The 27850-nt window shown below is 44.7% G+C and overlaps 1 protein-coding gene across 1 annotated transcript; it reads right to left on the bottom strand.

The window, feature by feature from the left end:
• Window positions 1–322: 322 nt before the first annotated feature.
• Window positions 323–27818, bottom strand: sf3a2 (splicing factor 3a, subunit 2). Its single transcript, XM_086004667.1, has 9 exons — window positions 27733–27818; window positions 18905–19063; window positions 18738–18809; window positions 17175–17221; window positions 10985–11094; window positions 10299–10348; window positions 8552–8692; window positions 6024–6092; window positions 323–869 (listed from the first exon to the last, which is right to left on the bottom strand). Exons 2-9 carry the CDS (start codon window positions 19028–19030, stop codon window positions 474–476), a joined length of 1011 nt encoding a protein of 336 aa, XP_085860793.1. The 5' UTR covers window positions 19031–19063; window positions 27733–27818; the 3' UTR covers window positions 323–473.
• Window positions 27819–27850: the final 32 nt, after the last annotated feature.

Below are 27850 nucleotides of genomic sequence, written 5' to 3'. Positions count from 1 at the left end.
TCTAATTGTTATTTATAGAATATTAGTATGTAATTGCAATAATAAAGATAAATTATTAATGGAAAGTGAAACATTTATCCATTGAGTGTATATGGAACCTATGTAATCCAATTCAACATTATACTTTTAGATCAACCAGACCTGGAGTTTGAACACAATTACTGAAAGACAATGCATCATACCTCATGGGTTTCTTTTCAAATACAATATTCTGGCTAAGCAATAAAGATCAGAGACATTTATTGAACATTTTAATAATTGCAATAGTTGCACTAGTAGAATACAATCATGTTAAGGTAGAAAAGAGGCACATACGTAAAAATGTTGGAAAATGTTTTTAATGAAAGATGAAGTACTGCAAAGTACTGTACATTTGAAAGAAATGTGGTCACTACCAAAATAACAAATTAAAGACCAATCTACAAAAGTTATATTATGTCAAAACACATAACATTCTTAAAAAAACACCAAGGTCAGTTAGCAGCAGGAGGAGGAGGAACACTTGGTGGTGGAAGAGATGTAGGAAGAGGTGTAGGGGGTGCAGATACTGGTGCAGAATCACTGGGCAATGGAGGCCTAATCATTGGAGGAACTGGAGCAGGGGGCGGGCCCTGTGGCGCTGGAGGCAGCTGTGGTGGACCAGGAGGCACTGGGGCACCTGGCGGCACCGGGGCACCTGGCGGCATCGGTGGCATAGGCATGCCTGCTGGTCGTGGAGGCGGCATAGCATCTGGTGGCATGGGGCCCCTTGGTGGCATGCCATTCATGAGTGGTGGCGGTGGTGGTCTGTTCTTCATTCCGGGTGGTCCAATAGGTAGGCTCGTTGGTTGTAAAGGTTTTTCCATCTTGAAATGGAATTGTAGGAAAAACTAGGAGAAAAAAAACCCAGCAGGTCAAACTAACCCTGACACATTAAATTCATACAAAGATCCTGAAGATAGATTTGAAAGTGATCAAAAAATCTGTGCATATAATCACCGTGATTATGTAAATGTAACATCTTTAAACTTATTTTCCATGGAAGTAATGATGACCACAATGTAACAGTGTCCACTAAACCAACTTTGGGGGTTGAGAGAAGAGAGTGGAAGACACTGCATGACGCAGTATATAACTGAAGATAAATTACAAAAAAAAAGGAAAACAGATTCTGTAAAAATGTATAGCTGTGGGGAGACGGATACTGAAAGGGTGGCAGAATTATGAAGCAGATTGTTACTTCTTAAACACATTAATTCTATATCCTTCCAGTCAGTTTTTTTATTTAAATCTCACACACAACCATTACTTTGTGACTCTGCACCCAGGGGGCTTGTAGAACTGAACCCAACCACAGTAGAGGGAGGGAGACAACTGGATGCAGAGGAAAGAAATGTTGGAGATGGTGCAATAGGTTTAGATTTCAGCACAGGGAGGAGGGAAGAGTGTGTGAGATAGAGATTTACAGCTTTGGGGGAACAAGAGAGGAAAGAATGTTCTATAGAAACTGTAATTGTCTGCTCTGAATTTCTATCTGTACTTAGTGATGACTTTGTAAACTCCTTTTCCAGAGAATTAGAAGGGGAGGATTTCCAGACGGGAAGAAGCAGAGTCTTTTATAGAAACATTTTTTTGATATATATATTAGGCATTTGACAAAGTACCACATAATAGACTTCAATTTTGCTAACCAGTCTATGGGATTAAAGTGACAGTGGCAGTGCAGATACAAAATTAGCCAAGGGAAAGAAAGCAGAGCGCAGTGGTGAACGGTTGTTTTTCAGACTGGAGGGAAGTATACAGTGGTGTCCCCCAGGGGTCAGTATTAGGACCACTGCTCTTTGATATATGTTAATGATCTAGACTTGGGTATACAGGGCATAATTTCAAAGTTTGCAGATGACAGGAAACTCTGAAATGTAGTAAACAATGAGGAGGATTGTAACAGACTTCAGGAAGACATAGACAGATTGGTGAAATGTGCAGACACACGAGAGATGAAATTTAACGCAGAGAAGTGTGAAGTGCTACATTTTGGTTGGAGGAATGAAGAGGCAATATAAACTAAATTATACAATTTTAATGGGGGTGCAGGAATATAAAGCTCTGGGTATGTACACAAGTCTTTGAAGGTGGCAGGACAGGTTGAGAAGGCTGTTAAAAAAAAAAAAGCAATGGGGTCCTTGCTTAATAGAGGAATAAAGTACAAAAGCAAAGAAGTTATGCTAAACCTTTACAAAACACTGGTTAGGCCTCAGCTGGAGTATTGTGTTCAATTCTGGGCACCACACTTTAGGAAGGATGTCAAAGCCTTAGGTGAGGGTGCAGAAGAGATTTACTAGAATGATACCAGGGATGAGGGATTTCAGTTAGGTGGAGAGACTGGAGAAGCTGGGGTTGTTCTCCTTAGAGCAGAGAAGGTTAAGAGAAGATTTGACAGAGGTGTTCAAAATTATGAACGGTCATGAAATGGTGGAAGGATCAGTAAACATTGGGCACAGATTTAAGGTGATTGGCAAAAGAATCAGAGGTGACAAGAGGAATTTTTTTTTTTTTTATAAAAACAGAGCGAGTTGTGATCTGGAATGCACAGCCTGAAACGGTGGAGGAAGCAGATTCAGTAATAACTTTCAAAAGGGAATTGGATACTTACTTGAAGGGAAAAAAATGGCAGGGGAAAGAGCAAGGGAGTGGGACTAATTGGATAGCTCTACCAAAGAGCCGGCACAGGCACGATGGGCCGAATGGCCCCCTTCTGTGCTGTATGATTCTACAATTCTAACCAGGAAAAAGGCAAGGTATTGTATGTTGACAGTAAGAATAGGAGGCACATTGGGGATGATTTTTGTCTCAATTAAGGCTCATGTGTGCTAGCTTATGGGGTGTAACGGAGTGAGAAATTCAGCAAGATCGATTCCAGCAGATCTCTACCAACTTTGCGCTCTATGTCTATTTCCAGTTGAAACACGCAGGAGCTTCATTGTAATATTAAAAGTAATGCGTAATATCATTTTGAGGTACATCCAAATTTCCAACATGCATTATACACAGTGCTTGTCGCATCCGTATAGAATGTGCATCCAGGGTTAATAAGTGCTCAGTTGCATATGGAAGTTTAAAAGGCCCCAGTAAGAAGATTCAGTGAACAATTTTCAGCCCATTTTTCTTCTGTAGCCACTTAGATTTTGACAATTGTTCTCTGGACTTGCTTAAAAATGGCTAAATCTCTTACTTCTTACAGTTCTGATGAAAGGTCATCAGTGCTGCGGGATTCAGGTTGTGAAGGAACTATTTCTTTACACAGAGGGTGATTAATAGCTGGAATTGATTGCCAGAAATAACTTGCGAGACTAGGGAGCTGGACTTATTCAGGAAACAGCTGTATGCTGTAATTGGGAGGTGTTACAATTGGGTATTCTGAGAAAATTAATCAATGGATGAAAAATGGACCAGAAATAAAAGTTCTAAATTGGGGAAGGCCAATTTTAATATGATAAGGCAGGATCTGGCCAAAGTGGACTGGGATCAGCTACTTGTACGAAAATCCACATCAGAGCAGTGGGAGTCTTTCAGAAAGGAAAGACAGAGTACAACGCCAACATGTTCCCGTAAAGGTCAAGGGTGGGACCAACAAGTCCAGGGAACCCTGGATGTCAAGGGATATACAAGAATAGATTAGTAAAAAGGGAGGCTTTTGGCAGATACAAAGGACTAAAAACAGTGGAAGCCCTAGAGGAGTATAGAAAGTACAGGAGGGTACTTAAAAAAGAAATGAGGAGAGCGAAGAGGGGGCATGAAAAAACACTGGCGGGCAAAATAAAGGAAAATCCCAAGGTGTTTTATAAGTATATTAAGGGCAAGAGGATAACCAGGGAAAGAGTAGGGCCCATTAGGGACCAAAGTGACAATTTGTGTGTAGAGCCGGAAGATGTAGGTGAGGTTTTAAATGAACATTTTGCATCGGTGTTCACTATGGAGAAGGACGATGTAGGCATAGAAATCAGGCAAGGGGATTGTGATATACTTGAACAAATTAGTATCGAGAGGGAGGAGGTACTAGCGGTTTTAGCGGGCGTAAAAGTGGATAAATCCCCAGGCCCTGACTGGATGTATCGCAGACTGCTGTGTGAGGCAAAGGAGGAGATTGCAGGGGCTCTGACACAAATTTTCAGCACCTCTCTGGCCACAGGGGAGGTGCCAGAGGACTGGAGAACAGCCAACATAGTACCATTGATCAAGAGTAGCAGTAGTAGGGATAAACCAGGGAATTACAGGCCCGTGAGCCTAACGTCAGTGGTAGGGAAATTATTGGAAAAAATTCTGAGGGACAGAATTAGTCTCCACTTGGAGAGGCAAGGATTAATCAAGGATAGTCAGCATGGCTTTGTCAGGGGGAAATCATGTCTAACCAATTTGATTGAATTTTGAGAGGGGGTGACTAGGTGTGTGGATGAGGGTAGTGCAGTTGATGTAGTCTACATGGACTTCAGTAAGGCTTTTGACAAAGTCCCACATGAGAGACTGGTCAAAAAGGTAAGAGCCCATGGGATCCAGGGCAATTTGGCACATTGGATCCAAAATTGGCTTAGTGGCAGGAGGCAGAGGATGATGGTCAAAGGTTGTTTTTGTGACTGGAAGCCTGTGTCCAGTGGTGTACCGCAGGGATTGGTGCTGGGTCCCTTGTTGTTTGTAGTGTACATTAATGATTTAGATATGAATGTAGTAGGTATGATCAGTAAGTTCGCAGAGGACACAAAAATTGGTGGGGTGGTAAATAGCGAGGAGGGAAGCCTCAGGCTACAGGACGATATAGATGGGTTGGTCAGATGGGCAGAACAGTGGCAAATGGAATTTAACCCTGAAAAGTGTGAGGTGATGCATTTTGGGAGGACTAACAAGGCAAGGGAATACACAATGAATGGTAGGACCCTAGGAAGGACAGAGGATCAGAGGGACCTTGCTGTGCATGTACATAGATCCCTGAAGGCAGCAGGACAGGTAGATAAGGTGGTTAAAAAGGCATATGGGATACTTGCCTTCATTAGCCGAGGCATAGAATATAAGAGTAGGGAGGTTATGATGGAGCTGTACAAAACGCTAGTTAGGCCACAGCTGGAATACTGTGTGCAGTTCTGGTCGTCACACTATAGGAAGGATGTGATTGCATTGGAGAGGGTGCAGAGGAGATTCACCAGGATGTTACCTGGGCTGGAGCATTTCAGCTATGGAGAGACTGGACAGGCTGGGGTTTTCCTTAGAGCAGAGAAGGCTGAAGGGGGACCTGATTGAGGTGTACAAAATTATGAGGGGCATAGATAGGGTAGATAGAAAGGAACTTTTCCTCTTAGTAGAGGGATCAATAACCAGGGAATCATAGTTTCAAGGTAAGGGGCAGGAGGTTTAGAGGGGATTTGAGGAAAAACTTTTTCACCCAGAGGGTGGTTGGAATCTGGAACTCACTGCCTGAAAGGGTGGTAGAGGCAGGAACCCTCACAGCATTCAAGAAGCATTTAGATGAGCACTTGAAACGCCATAGCATACAAGGCTACGGACCAAGTACTGGAAAATGGGATTAGAATAGACAGGGCTTGATGGCCAGCGCGGACACGATGGGCCGAAGGGCCTCTTTCTGTGCTGTATAACTCTATGACTCTATGAATGTTCCCGCTAAGCTGCACGGCGGTCTGGAAGTCCCGTGCAGGCCGCTCGCTGGCTTTTCAATGGGAATAACCGCGCATGCGCAAAATATTGAATGGGCCGCGCAGCCAGTTAAAAGGCCCGCGCACCAAAAAAAATTACAGGGAACATTGCAATGAACCGAAAGGCCTTCTTCATCCAAACTTATCTTGTGCGGTATAAGGAGGGGTCTACTGTGTTGTCGTGTGACCTTTTGCAGAGACTGTAATAGATTTTATTATCTGGAGAGCTTAAAAAAAACTCCTCTGCATCGCTGAAAAGAAGTTAGTCATAATCAAAAAATACAGACATAGCTCATTTTGTGCTGGATTGATCTAGAACGATAATGTAAAAAAACATAAGAATACCTGTTTTGTTTCTCTATTCCAGTGGGTCCAAAACTTTCCCTCAACTTTATCAATTTCTCTGCTTGGTACCTAAGTGCAATTAAAGATGTGTGAAGATATCTGGTTTGTCGAGTACAGTCATCTACAATGGACATTTCAGTGTTATATCTGTTTCTTTCAATAGTCTAAACAAAATATGCACATTTGGGAAGACAGGTTTTGTTTTGAAACAAAAGCTTGACATTAAAAGCTAGCATTTACCTTGTGCAACATTCACTTAAAGCATTCTTTGACAACAAAATAAAATTGGCCCAAGCACTATGCCAAAATCTGGTCCATCTGTTCAGACTCCAATTATTTACTGTTTCTCCCCCTTATCTTCCTCTTGCCATTTTGCAAAAAGTTTTCCATCAATATATTAAAAAAAAAAGCATATCCCCATATTTGTTTTCTTTTTTCTGACTGACCATCGCTGATCATCACCAGGGTTTCTAGCCCAGGGTAACCCCATCAATGCTAGCACATTCAAGTGCTTACTGTTACTCTGCACAGTACAACAGTCTACTTAATGATGCTTAAAGTGACCAAGAACAACCAAAATCAGTACCAGCATTTTATTTCACATTATCTTTACTGAGCTCAGTTTACAAATAAGTTCTTGACATAAAATTATATCAAAATGTTAAAGACAGTGATAGGCGGGATAATGGGACTATAGCCTACTCCTTCTAATTCAAAGTCACTTAATTCAAATGATCTAATAATTCAATTTTTTTAGCCCTAAATTTCCACAGTGTGTGTTATTTCAATTGCTAAATCAAATTATTGGAGAATTCAGTTTTTAATGCAAGAAAACAACTTTAAATTATCAGAAATCAGGTGTAATTTTGGAAAATTACTTATATGTGTGGAAAAACAAATCATCCTAGGATCTTAAAAGAAGTGGCTAGTGAGACAGTTGATGCGTTGGTTTTAATTTTCCAAAATTCCCTAGATTCGGGGAAGGTTCCATTAGATTGGAAAATAGCAAATGTAACTCCTTTATTCAAAAAGGGAGGGAGACAGCAGGAAACTACAGGCCAGTTAGCTTAACATTGGTCATAGGGAAGATGTTCGAAGCTATTATTAAAGACGTTATAGCAGGGCACTTAGAAAAGTTCAAGGTAATCAATCAGGCAGAGTCAACATGGTTTTCTGAAAGGGAAATCATGTTTAACCAATTTATTGGAGTTATTTGAGGAGGTAACATGTGCTGTGGATAAACGGGAACCAGTGGATGTACTGTACTTAGATTTCCAGAAGGCATTTGATAAGGTGCTACATCAAAGGTTATTGCGGAAAATAAAAGCTCATGGTGTAGGGGGTAACACATTGGCATGAATAGAAGATTGGCTAGCTAACAGGAAACAGAGAGTAGGCATAAATGGGTCTGATTTTCTGATTGGCAAGATATAACGAGTGGTGTGCCACAGGGATCAGTGCTGGGGCCTCAACTTTTTACAATTTATATAAATGACCTTGGTGAAGGAACCGAAGGTATGGTTGCTAAATTTGCTGATGACACAAAGATAGGTAGGAAAGTAAATTGTGAAGAGGACATAAGGAGGCTACAAAAGGATATAGATAGGTTAAGTGAGTGGGCAAAGATCTGGCACATGGAGTATAATGTGGGAAAATGTGAAGTTGTCCATTTTGGCAGGAAGAATAAAAAAGCCTATTATCTAAATGGTGAGAGATTGCAGAGCTCGGAGATGCAGAGGGAACTGGGCGCCCTAGTGCATGAATCACTAGGTTAGTATGCAGGTACAGCAAGTAATTAGGAAAGCTAATAGAATGTTATTGTTTATTGCGAGGGGATTGAATACAAAAATAGGGAGGTTATGCTTCAGTTATACAGGGCATTGGTGAGACCACATCTGGAGTACTGTGTACAGTATTGGTCTCTTTATTTAAGGAAGGATGTAAATGTATTGGAAGCAGTTCAGAGAAGGTTTACTAGACTAATACCTGGAATGGGCGGGTTGTCTTATGAGGGAAGGTTGGACAGGCTAGGCTTGTATCTGCTGGAGTTTAGAAGAGTAAGAGGTGACTTGATTGAAACATATAAAATCCTGAGGGGTCTGGACAGGGTGGTTGTGGAGAGGATGTTTCCTCTTGTGGGAGAATCTAGAACTAGGGGTCACTGTTTAAAAATAAGGGGTCGCCCATTTAAGACAGAGATGAGGAGAAATTTTTCCTCAGAGGGTTGAGTGTCTTTGGAACTCTCTTCCTCAGAGGGCAGTGGAAGCAGAGTCTTTGAATATTTTTAAGGCAGAGGTACATAGATTCTTGATAAGCAAGGGGGTGAAAGATTAGCGAGGGTAGGCGGGAATGTGGAGTAATCAGATCAGCCATGATCTTATTGAATGGCGGAGCAGGCTCGAGTGGCCTACTCCTGCTCCTAATTCGTATGTTCATATGTATGTTCATATCTAAGTCATTTTGCCTCCCACAGCAATCAAATCAATTTGTCTCTCCGGACTGCCCACCAATCTAGGAGAGTACAATACCTTAAAAGAAATGGTTTCATATGGCTCTGCCGCAAACAACAGGTACTGCCAGCGTCTGTCGGGTGGTTCAATTCGCTGTTCATATGCAGACATAAACCGATGGCGTGGGATTACACTTTCTGCAATTTCAGGATAATCAATCTAAGAGATAAAATTGAAATTTTTACAATTAATCCACTATATAATATATACATTCAGCTAGCAAACATTACCATATATATTTTGATGTGAAAAATAACATTTGCTACTTAACCTGGTATATGCTGAAGATTAGCATTAATACCATAGCAATAAGATATGGCAAAAAAGAAGCATTTTTGTCTATAATGGATTATTTATTGGATTCCTTCTTGTTGGTCATAGCACACATAAGGTTAAAATTGGTTACCGTTAGCTACTTCTGCAGGCTGCAGAGAATACACATCCCAGATCAGTTGATAGGTGTGGATCGATTGCTGCCATTGTACTTGAATGGGTCCCTGGACCAGAGCATCCAAAGTGTTCGCGACGGATCAGTGTGTCTTGCCGTTACATTCAATTAATAGCATCCTGTGGAGCTGACAGTCTAAGGTAGCTAAGAGGTATACAGTTTGTAAATTCCTTTTGTTCTGGAATATCCTCAAAGAAGTTTGGAACGACATCTTGGGCGGCAATGCGACCAAACAGCATGGATCTGGAACTGGAACTATCAGGAGTACATGGCAAGTCAGAAGTCTCCATGTTAGTGGATAGCTTCTTGACCATGTTTCAAGAGACAACACAGGAGAATAGCTTTTGACATTGAGGCGATTGGTAAAGTTTGTCATTACTGCAAATATACTATTTGTTTTGAGCACTGTTCAATTACCTGTTTAATGCTGAATAAATTTGTCTAGTGGTTTATAGCCAGAGCCACAATCCGAGAGTGTACATTCTTCTACCTACCGAAGACAAGGAAATCACTTGGCGGCATATCACATATTCCAGTACCCCGGAGTACAGTGACAACGGTTCTGTTTGATCCCTGAATCTAGTTACATTTACTGAGGAACTGGGACGGTAAAGGCACATTCTGGTTCACAGGGAAACCAAAGAGTGGCAGTTATGCTGAACCCAAGGAAATATCTAGTGTTAAAACCCAAAATTGTAAAGCAAGAGTTGCCCAAATACTTTGGCACAAATGAATTAAATGTTTCAATCTGTCAGCAGTTCTTTATAAGAGATGTACAAGAGAGCAAGTTTATCCAGTGAATAACAGAGTCATACAGATCTGGAAGGGCCCAGGTTTGATTCAGAGTTAGCTGATATTTGCTGTAAAGTAGTACAACTGACTTTGGAGCCCTAGGGAGAGGTTTCTGCTTCACGTCAGTACCCAGTGACCCTGCTGGAGGTGAGTGGACAAGATTGGGGATGGTTGCGATGGCCTGCTCGATCGGCTAGCCAGCTGATATATGAATAATGTGGCCACTTACACAAGTTACCAGAGGGAATCTACTAAGGGAATCAAGGGATATGGGGACCGGGCGGGAAAGTGGAGTTGAGGTCGAAGATCAGCCATGGTATTGTTGAATGGCAGAGCAGGCTCAAGGGGCCGTATGGCCTATGCCCGCTCCTATTTCTTATGTTCTTAACCAGCATCCATAAGACCATACTCCACCCAGGAGTGAAAGCCTTTGGGAATGGAGGGCAGAAAATTGTCTGAAAGGGAAAAGGGATTCAGAATGGAGCCCATTACAAGCAACATGCAGACAGCACAACTGTACATTACCTGAAAAAGAAGACTTTGTTGTCCCACTTCTGCATCCCTCTGTTTGGTCACTACAAAAAAGAATGATAAATCTGAATGTATTTAAGTCAGTTTATTTGAAATAAAATCCTCCTCTATTGCAGAGCATTGCTACTCTATCCTCCTCTTGCTGGGATAGATAGTGAGGCAATTTACATTGTAGCCCTTTCCACGGACTTTAATCATTGCATCAGGTTTAGGTGCGGCACGAGGTATCAGTGACGAATCCCAAAAAATTTCTAAACTTACCAGATGTAATGGGATTTACAGACTGAATACTGCGATTTTGTGCAAAGAGTCTTGCAGGTAGTGATAATCGCAATTTCTCAGTAAATCCCTTCCTATAGCCTTGATCAACCAGCAGGAGGCATAATCAAAATTCAGTGAGCCAGACGGGATTGTTTTTCCCCTGTATCCAACTCCCAAGTTATTAAATTTCAAGTGATAAGTCCCAGCTCTATTAGTCTTTAATGTTTCACACTGACACTTGTGTCAAGTATTAAAAATTTCAAAAAAACATTTTCCACACTTCATATTCCTAAACTGCAGAATGTTTAGCAAAATACATAAGGTTATAATTAAATGACAATAAAACCTAATTTTTTTGTCAAAATAACAGGCAATTGCTACAATAGCTCATTGTGACCCAACTCAAGGTTCGAATATACCTTTGTAACCTGGCCGACCAATTTTCACAAACTTCTTCACCTCCACTTTAACCTTCTCTGGGGCAGGCTGTGCTGGTGCTTCCTTCGCCTCTTTTGCCGCTCGCCGTGCCCTGTATTCAAAAGACAGAACACATCATTTGGTAGGAAATTTCAATATTTGCTGTCCAGGCTCTGCTAGGGTCAGGATCTACCCCTCCCTCAATTATCGAGGCGTTTCCCGAGACAATAGACATGCGAGCGATCCCCACACATTTACCAACATTCTGTAATTGCTGCTCAAGTGCACCCGATTGGCGCATCCTCACGTTAAATGCCTCAGCTCATATTTATACCTCTCCTGAGCAATGTTCCCTTTAAGCAAGGTACCACACGCAGGCTGCTCACAAGCTTTTCCACTGGAAATACCGCACATCCGCAGAAATTTAAAGGGACAGCGCATTGAAATAAACAGGCTGCGCTCAACAAAGCGCAGCTTAGAGGGAACATTGCTCCAGAGTATATGCCTGAACTGGAAACTCATCAGGGTACGTATCTCTGTCTCAGATTCCAGAGAGAAATACATTTGTACTCCAATGAGCTGGATCACCTGGTCTCTCGGACATGCCATTTTTAAGAAAAATGTCGTTTTTGTGCATCCATAAATTATTTAATTACAGTATGTACATTCAATTTATCAGACTGAAGGGTACTGGGCCTGCTAGGAAAAAAAATCAGATTACTTGGCTGCATTAGTCCATTGAAAAATAAACTACGTATCTGGATCCTCAACTGATGGAAAGATACGCACTCAACAGAGAAAGCTTAAATATAGACTTCTAGATAATGGATTGTAAAGATACATTAGTTGCTTCTACACTACAGTATTCAACAGGAAAAGTACTAAGTACTAAGAGGGAACTGTGGCCTTCCATAAAGCAAGTATGGAGATGGATGGTTACATAGTAGCACAGTGCATTGGTATCCTGGGATACAGGCTCGTGCCCATGATTCCTCACATGGAAAGTGATATACCTATCAATTCATTCCATGAAAAGCGACGAGTTAAGTTAGTAACTATAGGTTTTTATTGGCTAAATAACAGAGCCCACCCTCGTGGGTGATCGGTTCCAACAAGGAAGAATACTAGCCAAGCGGTCACCTTTATACCTGGGCAAGCAGGCGGAGCCATGGGCGGAGTCAGCTGAGGTATGCCTAGGTATAACAGCGTGCGTGGCAAGAGGTAACCTTGTGTAGTGATAACAACAGTGAACGGTTGTGAACGATAAGTGGTTTACCACATTCACCCCTTGTTTAAAATTGAGTCCGGCGGGGTGAAGTGTACTACCAGTTCGTGTATGTCAGTCTATCAGGAGGCCTCGTAAGCCTTTCTGACCGGCGCAGCAGCGGCGGCGATGGTGCAGTATCCGATGTTAATGCTGGTGTCTGCGTGGTCGACGAAGGCCCCTGGGGTTCCGGCATGCCGCCTACAGGAGCTGGATTTGGGGGGAGTGGTGGGGGATAACGGTGGTGTCTCAGGGGTGCCCGAGGGTGCGAGGTCTCGCAAGGAGACTGTGTCCTCCCGCCCGTCTGGGTATTCCACATAGGCATACTGGGGGTTGGCGTGCAGGAGGTTCACCCACTCGACCAGGGGGTCCGTTTTATGGGTCCTCACGTGCTTCCGCAGCAGGACGGGCCCCGGAGAAGTCAGCCATGTTGGTAGCGAGGTTCCCGTAGTCGACTTCCTGGGGAAAACGAACATTTGCTCATGAGGGGTGGCGTTAATGGCGGTACAAAGCAGTGACCGGATGGAATGGAGCGCTGCCGGGAGGACTTCCTGCCAGCGAGAGGTTGGGAGGCCCTTAGACTTTAGGGCTAAGAGGACGGCCTTCCAAACTGTTGCGTTCTCTCTTTCCACCTGGCCGTTCCCCCAGGGGTTGTAGCTGGTGGTCCTGCTCGCAGCAATACCTCTCGCGAGCAGGAACTGGCGAAGTTCCTCGCTCATGAAGGATGAGCCCCGGTCGCTATGTATATAGTTCGGGAACCCAAACAAGGCGAAGAGGTCGTTCAGGCATTTGATGACCGTGGTACTGGTCATGTCTGGGCAGGGGATGGCGAAGGGGAAACGGGAGTACTCGTCAATAATGTTGAGGAAGTACACATTACGGTCAGAGGACGGGAGGGGCCCCTTAAAATCGATGCTCAAGCGCTCGAGGGGGCGGGTGGCCTTGATCAGGCTTGCTCTGTCCGGCCTATAGAAATGCGGTTTGCATTCGGCACAGGCTTGGCAGTTCCTGGTCATGGTCCTGACCTCCTCGATGGAGTAGGGCAGGTTGCGGGCCTTAATGAAGTGGTAAAGTCTAGTGACCCCGGGGTGGCAGAGGTCGTTGTGAAGGGTCCGCAGTCTATCACCTTGCGCGTTGGCGCATGTACCTCGTGATAGAGCATCTGGGGGCTCGTTGAGTTTACCAGGCCGGTACAAGATATCATACTCGTAGGTGGAGAGCTCAATTCTCCACCTCAAGATCTTGTCGTTCTTGATTTTGCCCCTCAGCTTGTTATTAAACATAAAAGCAACCGAATGCTGGTCGGTGAGGAGGGTAAATCGTTTGCCTGCCAGGTAATGCCTCCAGCGTCGTACCGCTTCCACAATCGCCTGGGCCTCCTTCTCGACAGAAGAGTGTCGGATCTCAGGGCCCTGGAGGGTCCTTGAGAAGAAGGCCACAGGTCTCCCCGCCTGGTTAAGGGTTGCAGCTAGGGCGAAGTCGGATGCATCGCTCTCCACTTGGAAAGGGATGGACTCATCCACTGCGTGCATTGTGGCCTTCGCAATGTCTCCTTTTATGAGGGAGAAGGCTGCGCATGCTTCTGCTGTCAGGGGGAAGGAGGTGGACTTCACGAGGGGTCTGGCTTTGTCCGCATAATTGGGCACCCATTGGGCATAGTAAGCGAAGAGCCCCAGGGTTCTCTTCAGTGCCTTTTGACAGTGGGGAAGGGGAAGCTCCATGAGGGGGCGCATTCTTTCGGGGTCGGGGCCGATGACTCCGTTCTCTACTATGCAGCCGAGGATGGCAAGGCGCGAGGTGTTAAACACACATTTCTCCTTATTGTAAGTGAGGTTCAGCCGTTGGGCCGTACGGAGGAATTTCTCCAGATTAACATCGTGGTCCTGCTGGTCGTGGCCGCAGATGGTGACGTTATCTAGATAAGGAAACGTGGCCTGCAGCGCGTTCTGGTCAACCACCCGGTCCATCTCCCTTTGGAAGACCGAAACCCCGTTGGTGACGCCGAAGGGAACCCTAAGGAAGTGGTAGAGGCGGCCATTCGCCTCGAAGGCGGTATACTGGCGGTCCTCAGGGCGGATAGGGAGTTGGTGATAGGCCAACTTAAGGTCGATGGTGGAGAATACCCGGTACTGTGCAATCTGGTTGACCATATCAGATATGCGGGGGAGGGGGTATGCGTCCAGCTGGGTGTACCGGTTTATGGTTTGGCTGTAGTCGATGATGACCAGGCGGTTTTTATTGCCGGTCTTAACGATTACGACCTGGGCACGCCAGGGGCTGGTGCTCCCCTCGATGATGCCCTCCTTCAGGAGACGCTGCACCTCAGAGCTAATAAAAGCTCTGTCCCCGGCGCTGTACCGCCTGCTCTTGGTAGCGACGGGTTTACAGTCGCGGGTGAGGTTAGCGAACAAGGAGGGGGGCGGGACTTTGAGAGTGGAGAGGCCGCAGGTGGTATGCGGCGGGCGGTTTAAAAACTGCTGGTTGTAGACTGTGAGTGGGGGGAGGGGTCCACCGTATGCCAAAGTGACACTTTGGAGGTGGCATTGGAAATCCAGCCCTAGTAGGACGGCAGCGCAGAGCTGGGGCAGGACGAGAAGTTTAAAGTTTTTATATTCCGTGCCCCTAACCGACAGGGTCACCACACAGTATCCGCTGACGTCTGTTGAATGGGACTTCGACGCCATTGAGATCCGATGGCGCGTTGGCCGGACAGTGAGGGAGTAGCAGCGCATCGTGTCTGGGTGAATAAAACTCTCCGTGCTCCCGCTGTCGAACAGGCAGGTCGTGGCGTGGCCGTTTACCTCGATGTCCATCATGGACCTGGACAGATGATGCGGGAGAGCTTGGTCAAGCGTGACGGAGGCCAGTGTATGGCTGAGTGAGCTGCTGTCGTCGGCAGGTGAGGCGGTGGTCAGGTCTGGAGACAACATGGCGGCCGAGTGCGGCGAACAAAATGGCGGAGAAGATGGCTGCCCCCACAACTCACATGAGGCACTGCTGGCGTCTGTGGCTTTCCCGCTGCAGGCGTTCGCGAAGTGGCCTTTTTTTCTGCAGCCGGAGCAGGTCGCGTTCCTTGCAGGACAGCGCGCCCTTTGATGTCTCGCCTGGCCACAGAAATAGCAGCTGGCGGCCCGATCGCGGGGCTCCGCTGCCGCAGCAGGTCCCGGGGGTGGCGGTCCCGATCGATTCCGGGACACCGACGCCGTAGTAGGTCCCAGGGGTGGCGGTGCAAGGGGTATTGCGGCCGGAGTCGGGCCCGAGTCCCACGGTCACGCAGCACTGTACCCGGAGTACGCCTCGAGGTCCCGATGGGCCACTTCCAGGGAGCGAGCGAGGGCTGTAGCTGCTTTCAAGTCGAGGTCCTTTGATTCAAGCAGTCTTTGCCGTGAGTAGTCGGACCAAAGGCCTTTCACGAAGGCATCACGGATATTTCCTTCAGCATGTTGTGCAGCCGATACAGCTTTAAAGTCACAGTCCCTGCCGAGTGTTTGTAGCGCCCGTAAAAATTCATCTACAGACTCTCCTGGCTGTTGCGAGCGGGATCTTAGGAGATGTCTGGCATACATTGAATTTACTGGGCTCCGGTACTGCTCTTTTAGCAGGTCGAGGGCCTCCTCGTATGTATCAAGGTCCCGGATGAGTGCAAATACTTTAGGGCTCACCTGGGCGGTCAGAACTCTTAGTTTGTCGGCTTCCGATGGCATGCCGGAGGCTACCAGGTAGGATTCAAAGCAGCTCAGCCAGTGATCAAAGTCGAGGGCTGAATTCGCTGCCTGTGGGTTTAGATCCAGGTACGGCGGTCGGAGGGCTCGCAGCCAAGTCGGCTGCCGGGGCTGGTCAGTCATTTCAAAATTTAGCCAATAAAATTGATATACCTATCAATTCATTCCATGAAAAGCGACGAGTTAAGTTAGTAACTATAGGTTTTTATTGGCTAAATAACAGAGCCCACCCTCGTGGGTGATCGGTTCCAACAAGGAAGAATACTAGCCAAGTGGTCACCTTTATACCTGGGCAAGCAGGCGGAGCCATGGGCGGAGTCAGCTGAGGTATGCCTAGGTATAACAGCGTGCGTGGCAAGAGGTAACCTTGTGTAGTGATAACAACAGTGTAACAATAGTGAACGGTTGTGAACGATAACAGTGGTTTACCACAGAAAGCTCTTGACGTTAGCTACATTGTCACAGGAAGTGCCTAGCAGAGGCCAGGCATTATTCCACTGGGAGGGAGGAAAGAGTTGGAGATGCAGTCAACCTAGGCCGCTCAAGCAGACCTGCTAATGACCAATACAGCAACATGGAAGGGTGATGCAGAAGGCTGCACCGTCTGACAAGTAGGATGAACTTCTAGGAGCACAAAGCTCTATTCTTGCCATTGTTTTTACATGCAAGGCTTTACCACAGTCAGAGCATTGATAGGAGTCTGAGAATTGTTTTTTAGCTCATTTTCTTGGCTGCTGAATAGCACGGAGAGGCTTTGCTGGGGGATGGAGGCAAGAGCAAGAAAAGAAACACGTTTCCCTAACAAACCCTGAAATCTTTCATGTATCCGACACCAGCACTTGTGTTACACATCCAGTTTCTAGTCCATGGTACATATCTCACTCATTTTCTTCAGTAGGACCATCTGGGAATGACATAAAAAGAAAACTAGTCTCCCACCCCCCAAAAAATTTATATTTAAAACCCCGTATCACAGAACGGAAGATTCCACTCACCATTACAGCAGCATTCAAGTACAGGAAAAGTTGTGATGCAGGGCAATGGTCACGATGTAAACAGCAGATTTCAATTGGTACCGAGATGCATTTTGTATAGTTTTAGTTTGCTCTAATTAGACAAGTGTGCTTTTTTGAAGCATCTTAAAAGCCCGACTGCAGAATAACTGCAAAAACACATTTTTCATATCCAATGTAATTTTACACTTACAGATTAGTCTGATGTTTTTTCCCTTGTGTGTGCGCCAAATAACTCCCCTGTAGAAACAAAATCAAAGTCAAATTAAAGCAGTATCTTAACTATCCCTAATTTTAAATGCAGTTAAGGAATAAGCAACTTAACTAAATTAACTGAGTGACCCTCAGTATTGAAAATGGACTTCAATGTAAAAAGTAGCTCCAAGATTAGAACACTTTATTCAGGAGCAAACCTGATTTTAAAAGTTGCTGGTAGTATGGGGTGGAAGACCAGATGACACAGTGGGTTAAAACGCTGCTTTTGCCTCTGAATACTAGGTCTAAATTGAGTTCAGATGGATAAGTCAAAGTCTCCTCTACCTCATAGCTTTAAGGGTGAGGGTGACAAATGCGTTTGAGTAGTTTCAACGCGATTTCCATAGATCACGAGTTCATATATAATACTGTCCATAAATCATTGCTAAATTTGGAGACTAACTCGGACCAGTGACAACAGCTAGTGTGGCAAATAGAAGTGTTCTACTGGTACATGTATGTGATTTTCTGAGGCTAAGATACAGCAGAGGGAACTTTATTATGTAAACATTCAAATATATCTAAACCGTGCTTGGTGGGAAAATGTTCTATTCTCAGCACTGCTTTCATCTTGATTAAAAACAAATTCAGCCCAACTCTCCCAAAAAAAGAGTAAGCAGACTCTAGAAGAAGCTTTGGGATATGTACTAGAGACAAAAAGATTTCTATTTGCAAACCCAGGCAGTTTAAATACTACTACACAAATTACACAGAGGTAGCGCCTGATGTAATGCCCTATCACACCAATATCTGGAAAAAATGAATCACAACAGCTCAAGGATGGCACCTTAACCTAAAATTGTCACATTAGTTTTGAGGTTTATTCATCCAACCAATGTTTTACTGCCAAAATCTTCAAGTAGAAGATGATTTTTGGTGTTATGTTCAACTGAAATAATCATGGTAACATTTCTAAGCGAATAAGATACAATGTCAGATCGACAACAGCACAAAAACAATTTTACAATGTTATCGTGTATTTAAGCGGCAGGTAATTCAATTAGTCGAGTACTGGCCTGGGAGCTAAAGGGCCCAGGGTTTTCTCAGCCTTTCATTCTTCCAATGTGCATAAAGTGAGTGCCGCATCTTAGGTTACAAAGAGGGGGAAGGGGAAGAGCAGGAGACTGCAGGAGCTGCTTGTAGTGTTTTTCCACACTGTCTTATTGAATATATTTAAGGTGGCGATAGACAGATTTTTGAAAGGTAAGGGAGTAGAGGGTTATGGGGAGCGGGCAGGGAAGTGGAGTTGAGGCCAAGGTCAGATCAGCCATGATCTTATTGAATGGCGGAGCAGGCTCGAGGGGTCAAATGACCTATTCCTGCTCCTATGTCTTATTATGTCTTATTATGATGTCTTTGGACACTCCTGATGTTGGCGATAGAAACACAAGATCTGTACTGCCTCATACTACCATCTGAAGACAAGATAAAACTCCGTCGCCCGGCACATATTTTACAGTTTCATGTCACGATAGAACCACACAAAGTACTTCAAACTTACCTCATTGTTGTGAAGTGTTAAGCAAAGTTTACATTCATAAGAACCCAAGTGATTTTTCATAAAATAGGGATCCTACAAAATTAGAAAGAGAACAAAAATTACAATGGAGTACAGGAAAACATTACAAGGATTTTTAAGTACCCAAATCGCAAGGATCAAAACTTAACCTTATTTATGTCAATGGTTTCCAAAGCTAACTGTCTCAGCCGTTCTCTTCGATCTCGATTGCTTTCAGAAGAGGAAGCAACCCCTCCACTCCCTGTTTTCCCTCCCGGTCGATGTTGAAAATCCATAGTTATTTGATGAACTGTATCTTAGTACAAAATCTGAAAGAATTTAAAAACAAAAATGCAGACACATTAGCCCAGAATGCTTTACTTTCTGCACAGAAACTTATCGATGTTTCACAAAATGGCACAAATGTTTATAAATCATCACACGAATGGTAATTCCATGATCTGGTGATTAGAGCAGGGATAGGCACTTTCAAGGAGCGCATCTTGGAAAATCACAGGCTGGGTGCACTCAATGTGAGCATTGCTCCGCAGTAGGAATGACAGATTTTGGAATCACCCATATCATTTTATTAAAGATACCAGCTTAGTACAGTCTCAAAGATTTCAATTTGAGTTCTTGAGGTTATCATTAACTTACTGAAACAATGCGGTCATAATCATGGTGCACGTTCTGTTGGGAGATTTCAGCTTCATAAAAAGAAATAAAATATATGGCAAATATTTCATACTTACAGATTTTAGTGACCAATGCAGTGAGTTAGACACTAACTTTACATTTTTGGGAGCTGGGTTCACACCCAGCCCATTCTAGCTGTTGATGCCTACCTGCTGACTATTTGTTGTGTGTGAAATGGGTTTGGTGAGCTTCCATCCAGTTCCTAGTGCTGAAGAAGCTCTTTGTGCAGGCTTGTTATAGTTACTTCACTTTTAGCTTTTACTAATTTGATTGGTCAGTGTTTACTGTTCGATACTGGTGCCAAAACACCAGCTTTAAGCTCCACAGTATGGACTTGCATTTGCAGGGATCGGAACCAAGACTAAAGTCAAACTTCCTACATGAAAAGTACAAAAAGGCAGCCAACCCCTAATTCTGGTCTAAGTTAAAACTCAGCTTCCATGGGAACGGCACTGTAAAATGATGCCTTTCCCAACATTTAATTTGACTGTTACGCGAAGGCTCGATAACACCTACGAAACTCTGGCGCTGACTCCATCAGAGCTGAGGTACAGGTTAGTCACAATCTGTTCGAGCGGGGAACAGGCTGAATGACCTACCCCTGTTCCTAAGTAACGTCCCTGGATGCCCATTCAAACTGAAGCTGATGTACCCATTTCAACATTCTGATCAATTTTAAGCTCCACTTTAAACCCCACATTTGGTCCATCAACAAGACTATCTTCTTTCACATTGTCCATTTACACCACTACTTTAAACCCCAGTGCTGAAACCTTCATTGATGCTTTAAGCACCATGAGGATTTAATTCTCACAAGCTCTCCCATCAGCTTCAGCTAATCCAGAATTCCACAGCTCAAGTCCTCGCTCACAAAGTCCTGCCCACCCATCACTCTCCTCACCAAACTGAACTGGCTTGTTGTGCGCCAGCCACTCAATTACAAGATCCTCGCCCCTGTCTTCCAATTCATGCGTAGCCTCACTCTACTCTATCTGGAAAATCTTCCGCAGCCCTACACTCCAACCCTTACCATCCATTTCTTTAACTCAGGGTTTCTGCTTTCTCCTCACACCAGCTGCTCCACCAGTGGCCAATTGCTTTCCCCTTGTACTCCTTCAAACTTTTTTTTTTTTTAAACTTCTCTTCCTGCCTCCCAAAGCCTCTTAAAAAATCAACCTCTTCAACCGTACCTCTGATCTTCCTCCCACCCACCAAATTGTCCATTTCTCTCCCTTGTAAACTGCTGAAATGTTCACCTATGTACTTCCTTATTAATGCAAGCAGTAGTTGTTGTTGTTGAAGCAAATGCAACAGAGTACTGCTGTAATTCCAATCAGAATGACGCTAGAAAAGGGATGCCATTTTGGCATGAAATTGCCATTCTTTCCAATAACTTTTGTCCTGATGATCACACATCAAGGTACCATAAGCATAAGAAACTAGTAGAAAAATACATTGTAATGCATTGTACCTGTGCAAATTCTAGGAAATAGCATGGAATAAAATATTAGCATAGCATGCATTAAGTTTTTTAAATTAGTTTACATGCAGGTAGATATGTCTCTGGTGCTTTGTACACCTCAATTAACATATGCTTGTGGAGTTCAAGGCAGTGCATGGCCTGGCAGCAGTACAGTTTGTTTGTTTTTGATTCCCAGGGTTTATCCGGTTTGAGAGTTCAAAGGGTCCTATTTACATTAGCTAGTAGAGGGGGTTGCTGTCTTTGGCTTATTCCTGTTCTGCATTGGTCTGTTCTTTGGAAGTCAGTCATCAGACTGTCTACTTTCATTTGCACCAAGCTCAATGTCTCTTCACCAACCTCCCAAGCTCCATATATAAGCTGCAACTTGCCATTTGGGCATCTCAGCTCAACGCTCTTCATGAACCCCTCTACCTGGCTACATTTCTTCAAAAGACTCCTCCAAGCCAATCTTTAGACATGTTTCAATGATTTGCCCTAATTATTCTACTAGCGATGGGTATTTGCTTCTCCGCTAGGACCTTTACTGCATTAAAAGGCACTATAAAAATAGGAATTGTTGTTTGGCAGGGAAGTAGGGGGGGTGTGAAAGAGAGGGTTGTGTGTTAAGTGTGCTTTCAGGAAGTGTCCCAGATTACCAGGTACTTCAGCTCCAGGCAGAGGCCAAACATCACTTGCTCCAATTGGTAGATCCCCTCCAAGCCACACACCATCTTGACTTGGACCTGTATCGCCGTTCCTTCACTGTCGCTGGGCCAAAATCCTGGAACTCCCTTCCTAACAGCATTGTGGGTGTACCTACACCATATGGACTGCAGCAGTTCAAGGCGGCGGCTCACCACCATCTTCTCAAGGGCAATTAGGGATGGGCACTAAATGCAGGCCTAGCCAGCGACGCCCACATCCCATCAATGAATTAAAAAAAAAGGTTGAACAATTAAACTTACATTTAAGTAGTCTCTTTAATATAGAAAAATATCCAAAAGCACTTCAGAGTAATAAAAATGGATACTAAACATCAGTGCGGGGGTTAGGCAAAAGAAACCACTAATAACACTTTGCACATCCTCAGGACATCTCAAAGTGCTTCCCAGCCAATGAATTACTTTTGAAGTGAAGTCAGTGTTATTCTACAGGCAAACATAGCAGCTAATATGTACACAGTAAGGTCCTATAAATAGCAAATAAGATAAATGACCAATTAATCTGTATTGGGGGAGGGGGGGGGGGGGGAGGCTGCAGGCCAGAACACCAGGAGAGCTCCCTGTTCTTCAAACAGTGCAACAGTATCTTTTACATCCACCTGAACAGGCCTCAGTTTAATGTTTCGTTCAAAGGATGACTTCTCTGACAATGCAGCACTCTTCTCAATAATGCACTTAAGTGTCAACGTCGATTATGTGCTCAGGTCCTGGAGTGGGGCTTAAATCCAAAACTGTGAAGGAATAAGCCATATAACCTATTCAGAAAAATACACTATCTTATGAAAGTATTCTGGCTTTATTAAAACATGACAAACTGGGTTTGGAAATTTAGAAACCTAACGATGAAATAGCTGTGAAAGCATTCTGGCTATTGAGATAAGATAGTTGTTGACCCTGAATAAATAACCTTATTGAAACAGAAGGTGAAGGGCTCAGACAGGCTGACCTTTTGGGAACAAAACAATGGTTCACCCTGGATAAGGTGTTCGAATTTAAACTTCATAAAGATAGCACAAGATAAGGAACATTTGCCCTCGTAAAGATGACAAAGTAAGGAACACCTGCCGTCACACCGTTTTTATATGGTAAACTTAGAACACCTTGAGAGGAGACAAGATTCTGGCTGAGGTGGCTGTAAAAGTTGCAGAGGTCGGCAGAAAAATGGCTAGAGATAATTAACTTGCATCAGCAGAAAATCTTAAAGGAAATACCACTGGAAAAGGATATAAATATTGAACTCTCAAATGGGATAACAGACTCGCTTTAATCGGTCAAAGCGATTCTCGGCTTCAGAGGCGGCTCTGTAGTCTACCACTCTTTGTACCTCGGGGATCAAAGGTATTTGATATTGATGGATATCCTATATAGAGAATTTAAGAACTGTAATATTGTAGCAAAGTTAAAATTTAAAAGTAAAATTCTCTTAATAAGATAGCATTTTTTCTCTTTTTAGAATGGTTAATGTTGCGATTGACTGACTCACCAACTGTAAATTGCATGTCGGTTCTTTAATAAATCTATATATTTTTAGAATTGTCTCAAGACTTCTGTATCAAAAACTCAATCTCTATACACTCTTTGGTGAGGAGTTACAGAATTCTGAGGGAGTTTTCCGGACCCTCAGAATATCCGGAACGTTACAGTCTAGCTAAACTTATTAAAAGCGCTATCTGGAGGACGGTAACATTTTCAGGTTGTTCCTTTCCTTTAGGGAGAGGTAACCCGGACCTTTAGACCCAATTAAGCGTCTTTAGGATTCGGCTACCTCAAACTTTAGTGAAAGTGAACGTCTGAGAAATACACCTGATCCGGGGTAGCTCTAAAGGGGCTAGGACTAGTAAATATCCCTTCAAAACCTTCTGACTTAGAGGCAAGTGCTACCATTGAGCCAAACTGATACTATAGGAGAGGAGGCCAAATACACATTAGAATCATCATTTTGATAAGGGGTTTCAAGGCAGGGAGAGAAGCAATGGGGTTTAGGAAGGGCATTCGAGAAAGCAGGTACAGTAAGGCTGAAAGCTCTGCCACCAATATTGGAATTGAGGGAAGTTGGGGAGAAACTAAAGTGTTGATATGGCACAAAGGTGGAGGAGATCACAGAAGTAGGGTGCAGCGAGGCCACAGAGATTTATCGGTGAGGACAAGGATTTCAACATCAATACATTTAACAAGGATTGCTGTGATGGGCAAGTGGGATTTAGTGTGATAGGGTGCAGGCAGTGCAATCTTGGTGAGTTTTGTGGAGATTGAAGCTTGGGAGGCTGGCAAGGAAATATCAGATCTGAAGGCAACAAAAATGCAGATTAGGGTTTCAGCTGTAGTGGGAGTGAGGCAGGCATTGCTACAGGGGAAAGTGATGGTCATAGTACAGGGTATGAACTCAGTGGAGTCAAGCAGCAAACCAAGGTTGCCTATGGTGGAGCCTAAGTGAGCAATTGGGGAGGGAAATGGAGTCAGCAGCAAGGGTAGAGAGAGTTTTTAGCAAGGGCTCAAAACAATGGCTGTGGTCGTTCCAGTGTTCAATTAGAGGAAATTCTGCCTCACCCACATCAGTTAAACAATCTGACAGCACAGATGCTGGTACAGAGTCAAGGGAAATGACAGGGAGCCAGCGCTGGGCATAGTCTGCATACTTATGTCGACTGTCCCAATACCTACGGGACGTTGCCGAGGGGTAACACGTATATTAGGAAAATAGAGCCGAAGATAGAAATTTGGGGTGCATACGGCATGATGGTATGGGGACAAAAGGAGAAGCAATTACTGGAGATGCGCTGGCTGTGTTGGCATAAGGGGCAGATTCTACAGTGGGTATGACGGCGTACTCAGAGTATGTGGTCCTACTGCCTTTGAAACTGACCGCAAGTTCGGGATTCCCGCTTGCACGTGCTAAATCCCGAACTTGCGATCTGTCAAGTTACGACGGGGAAATTGTCATTGCTGGCGCACAGTTGGGCTAATTGCCCACAAACTGCCCAGTAATTATGGACGAAAATGTAACGGTTAGTGAAAGCAGGTGCAGGAACCTGTTTCACTACAAAATGAACCACCTTTCCGTTCTTTGGCAAGTTATCTGTGATGATTAATGAAATCACATTAATGGTGAAAATAGTGAGTTTGCATCCAGCCAGAATATGTCTTCTCTTTAAAAATTGGCAACCATAGTTAAAGAATATTGTAACGTGGTTCAGCAATAGCTAAAATGCTTTAAGGAGTGTATTGTTTTTAATTTATCGATTTTTTTTCCAGTTAAGACAGGAATATAATTTGATGGTTTTGAATGAATACAGTTTAATGAAAAGAAAAAATGTATCTATTTGCATGCCCCCCCCACCCAATTATATGTAAAAGCACCTCCCTTTTCCCTCTGTCATCTTATTCTGTAACTTTATTTCCGTGTACCAGTATCCCATTGAACAATTAACTGTAAAAGCCTAATGCTGGTTCCCAAATAGCCGTCAAGAGAAAACTCGGTGCTTCCACTGATTGGAGCACCAGGCCCACGTGATCCCAGGTACGCTTCCGCACACACTGCGCTCCTGGGATCCATGGACCATTACGCTGCCCTCGAGTACGCAGTGCCAGAGAGCAAGTTCGCGAAGGAGGGTCCCCATCAGGTAAGTTCGTATTCTATTCGGATGCCGGCAGCGTACTCAGTAGGTCCGCCTCCAACCAAATTTGAGGAGAAACGTTTTCACCCAGAGGGCGGTGTGGGTCTGGAACTTACTGCCTGAAAGGGTGGTGGAGGCAGAAACACTCATCACATTTAAAAAGTACTTGGATATACACTATCGTCCCCAACAAGCTGGCCACCAAACTCCAAACTCTTGGCCTGAACACTTCCCTCTGCAACTGGACCCTGGACTTCCTAACAAACAGACCCCAGTCTGTCAAATTAGGTAACCACACCTCCCCCCCCGCCCCCCGACTCTGAACACGGGGGCCCCACAAGGATGTGTGCTGAGCCCCCTCCTCTACTCCCTCTTCACCCACGACTGTGTGGCTGTTAATGGTTCCAACACCATCATCAAGTTTGCAGATGACACCACGGTAGTAGGCCAGATCACCAACAACGATGAGTCAGCCTACAGGGAGGAGGTCCAGCATCTCGTGAAGTGGTGCGCCGACAACAACCTGGCCCTTAACACCAAGAAAACAAAGGAAATAATCGTGGACTTCAGGAAGTCCAAAGGCGGAAGTCACACCCCCATCCACATCAATGGGGCGGAGGTGGAAAGGGTGGACAGCTTTAAGTTCCTCGGAGTCCACATCACGGAAGACCTCTCCTGGTCCCTCAACACCTCCTCTCTGGTGAAGAAGGCCCAGCAGCGCCTATATTTCTTGAGGAGGCTGAAGGGATGTAATCTGTCACCCCTGATCCTCTCTAACTTCTACCGCTGCACTATAGAGAGCATCCTGACAAACTGTATCACGGTATGGTACGGCAGCTGTAGCTCCCATGACCGGAAAGCCCTGCAGCGGGTAGTCAAAACTGCCCAACGCATTACCGGCACCCGACTACCGACCATAGAGCATATATATCAGAAACGCTGCCTACGGAGGGCACGGTCCATCATCAAAGACCCTACCCACCCCAGCCACAGTCTGTTCGCCCTCCTACCATCTGGAAGACGCTACAGATGCATTCGCACCCGTACGACCAGATTTAGGAACAGCTTCTTTCCCAGGGCTGTCATCCTACTGAACTCCACAAATAAACACTAAAGCCTGCACATCTGCCAATGCACTTTATTATGGTCATATTTATGCTAATATACTGCAAGCCAAATGTATAAATGTATGTTGAATGTTTAAGTGTCCTAATCCAAATTGTACACTCTCGGGAGCCGCAAGCCTACATTTCGTTGTACTGCACTTGTGCACTAATAATGACAATAAAAGTTGATTTGATTTGATTTGATAACCTACAGGGCTACGGACCAAGTGCTGGAAAGTGGGATTAGGGTGGTTAGCACCTCGTCGGTCAGCACGGACAAGATGGGCTGAATGGCCTCCTTCTGTGCTGTAACTCTATGTGATTCTATGATCCGCAAAATCTGCCCCAAGGCGTTGAACCAGGGAAGGACATTCCTGTGGAGCTGGACCATAGAGCAGAGGCAGTTGAGGAGGATGATGTGTTCAATGGCATATAGAAACATAGAAGATAGGAGCAGGAGTAGGCCATTTGGCCCCTCGAGCCTGCTCTGCCATTCAATGAGATCATGGCTGATCATCCAAATTCAGTACCCTTCTCCCCATATCCCTTTAGCCTTAAGAAATATATCTAACTCCTTCTTGAATATATTTAATGAATTGGCCTCAACTGCCTTCTGTGGTAGAGAATTCCACAGGTTCACCACTCTGGGTGAAGAAATTCCTCCTCATCTCTTGTCCTAAATGGCTTACCCCTTATCCTTAGACTGTGACCCCTGGTTCTGGACTCCCCGACCATCGGGAACATCCTTCCTGCATCTAGTCTGTCTAGTCCTGTTAGAATTTTATAAGTTTCAATAAGATCCCCTCTCATTCTTCTAAACTCCAGCGAGTATAAGCCCAATCGACCCAATCTCTCCATCATGGGATGGAATGAGGAGGTGAAGCAGCATGCGTGGTCACAAACACAGGGGATTTCATTGGTGACTTTGACCAGAGCAGTCTTGGTGCTGTGGGTGGCTGCAAACCAGATTGAAGGCATTCAAAGAGAGCGCTGTGGGAGATCTCTCTCCAGGCAGTGTCTGGAAGCACAAAACTTAATCTCTCAAACTGGGTCCCCCACCCACCCAGTAAACATGCAGTACAAACACTTTTACACCATCTTTACACTTGCAGAGCGGCCCGAGCCAGGCACAGTAAGCTCGCTTTCACCAAAGTTTCCCCAATTACTGCAAGTTAAATACAGTTTAAAAAAAAAGGCACCGGTGAAAATCCTGCCGCCGCAATGAACACTCGGGATCCACAGGCCTCAGGCAGCTTCACCGCCGAGAGTCATACACACGCACACACCGGCCGCGTTTAACCATCGTGGAGCTACCAAGGCCCCACCGCCTCAGAACCCCTCCACACCACCAAACCTCCCCCCCCAGCCGCGGCCGCCGCTAGCGGAGTCGCCCAGTACCTGAAACCGTCTCCCGGCGCCGAGCCAAGCTGCGCAGCCTCGCACAACAAACCGGAAGAAGGTCGGCATGCCGGAAGTGTGTCTTTTCAAAACAAACTTTATTGACAGCGGCCACCCG

The sequence above is a fragment of the Somniosus microcephalus genome, chromosome 13, assembly GCF_052327205.1.
Source record: "Somniosus microcephalus isolate GS21.2 chromosome 13, FLI_Smic_1.0, whole genome shotgun sequence".
Taxonomy (NCBI): Eukaryota; Metazoa; Chordata; class Chondrichthyes; order Squaliformes; family Somniosidae; genus Somniosus; species Somniosus microcephalus.
The sequence above is the reverse complement of the archived record's forward strand: the minus strand, read 5'-3'. Positions and strand labels throughout refer to the sequence as shown.

Coding starts and splice junctions, on each gene's coding strand:
- sf3a2 (XM_086004667.1), bottom strand. CDS start 19,030: ATGGATTTTCAACATCGACCGGGAGGGAAAACAGGGAGTGGAGGGGTT. Junction 8,693..10,298: donor AACAAAGTCTTCTTTTTCAG/GTAATGTACAGT, acceptor TTTATCTCTTAG/ATTGATTATCCTGAAATTGC. Junction 6,093..8,551: donor ATGAAACCATTTCTTTTAAG/GTATTGTACTCT, acceptor AATTGCACTTAG/GTACCAAGCAGAGAAATTGA.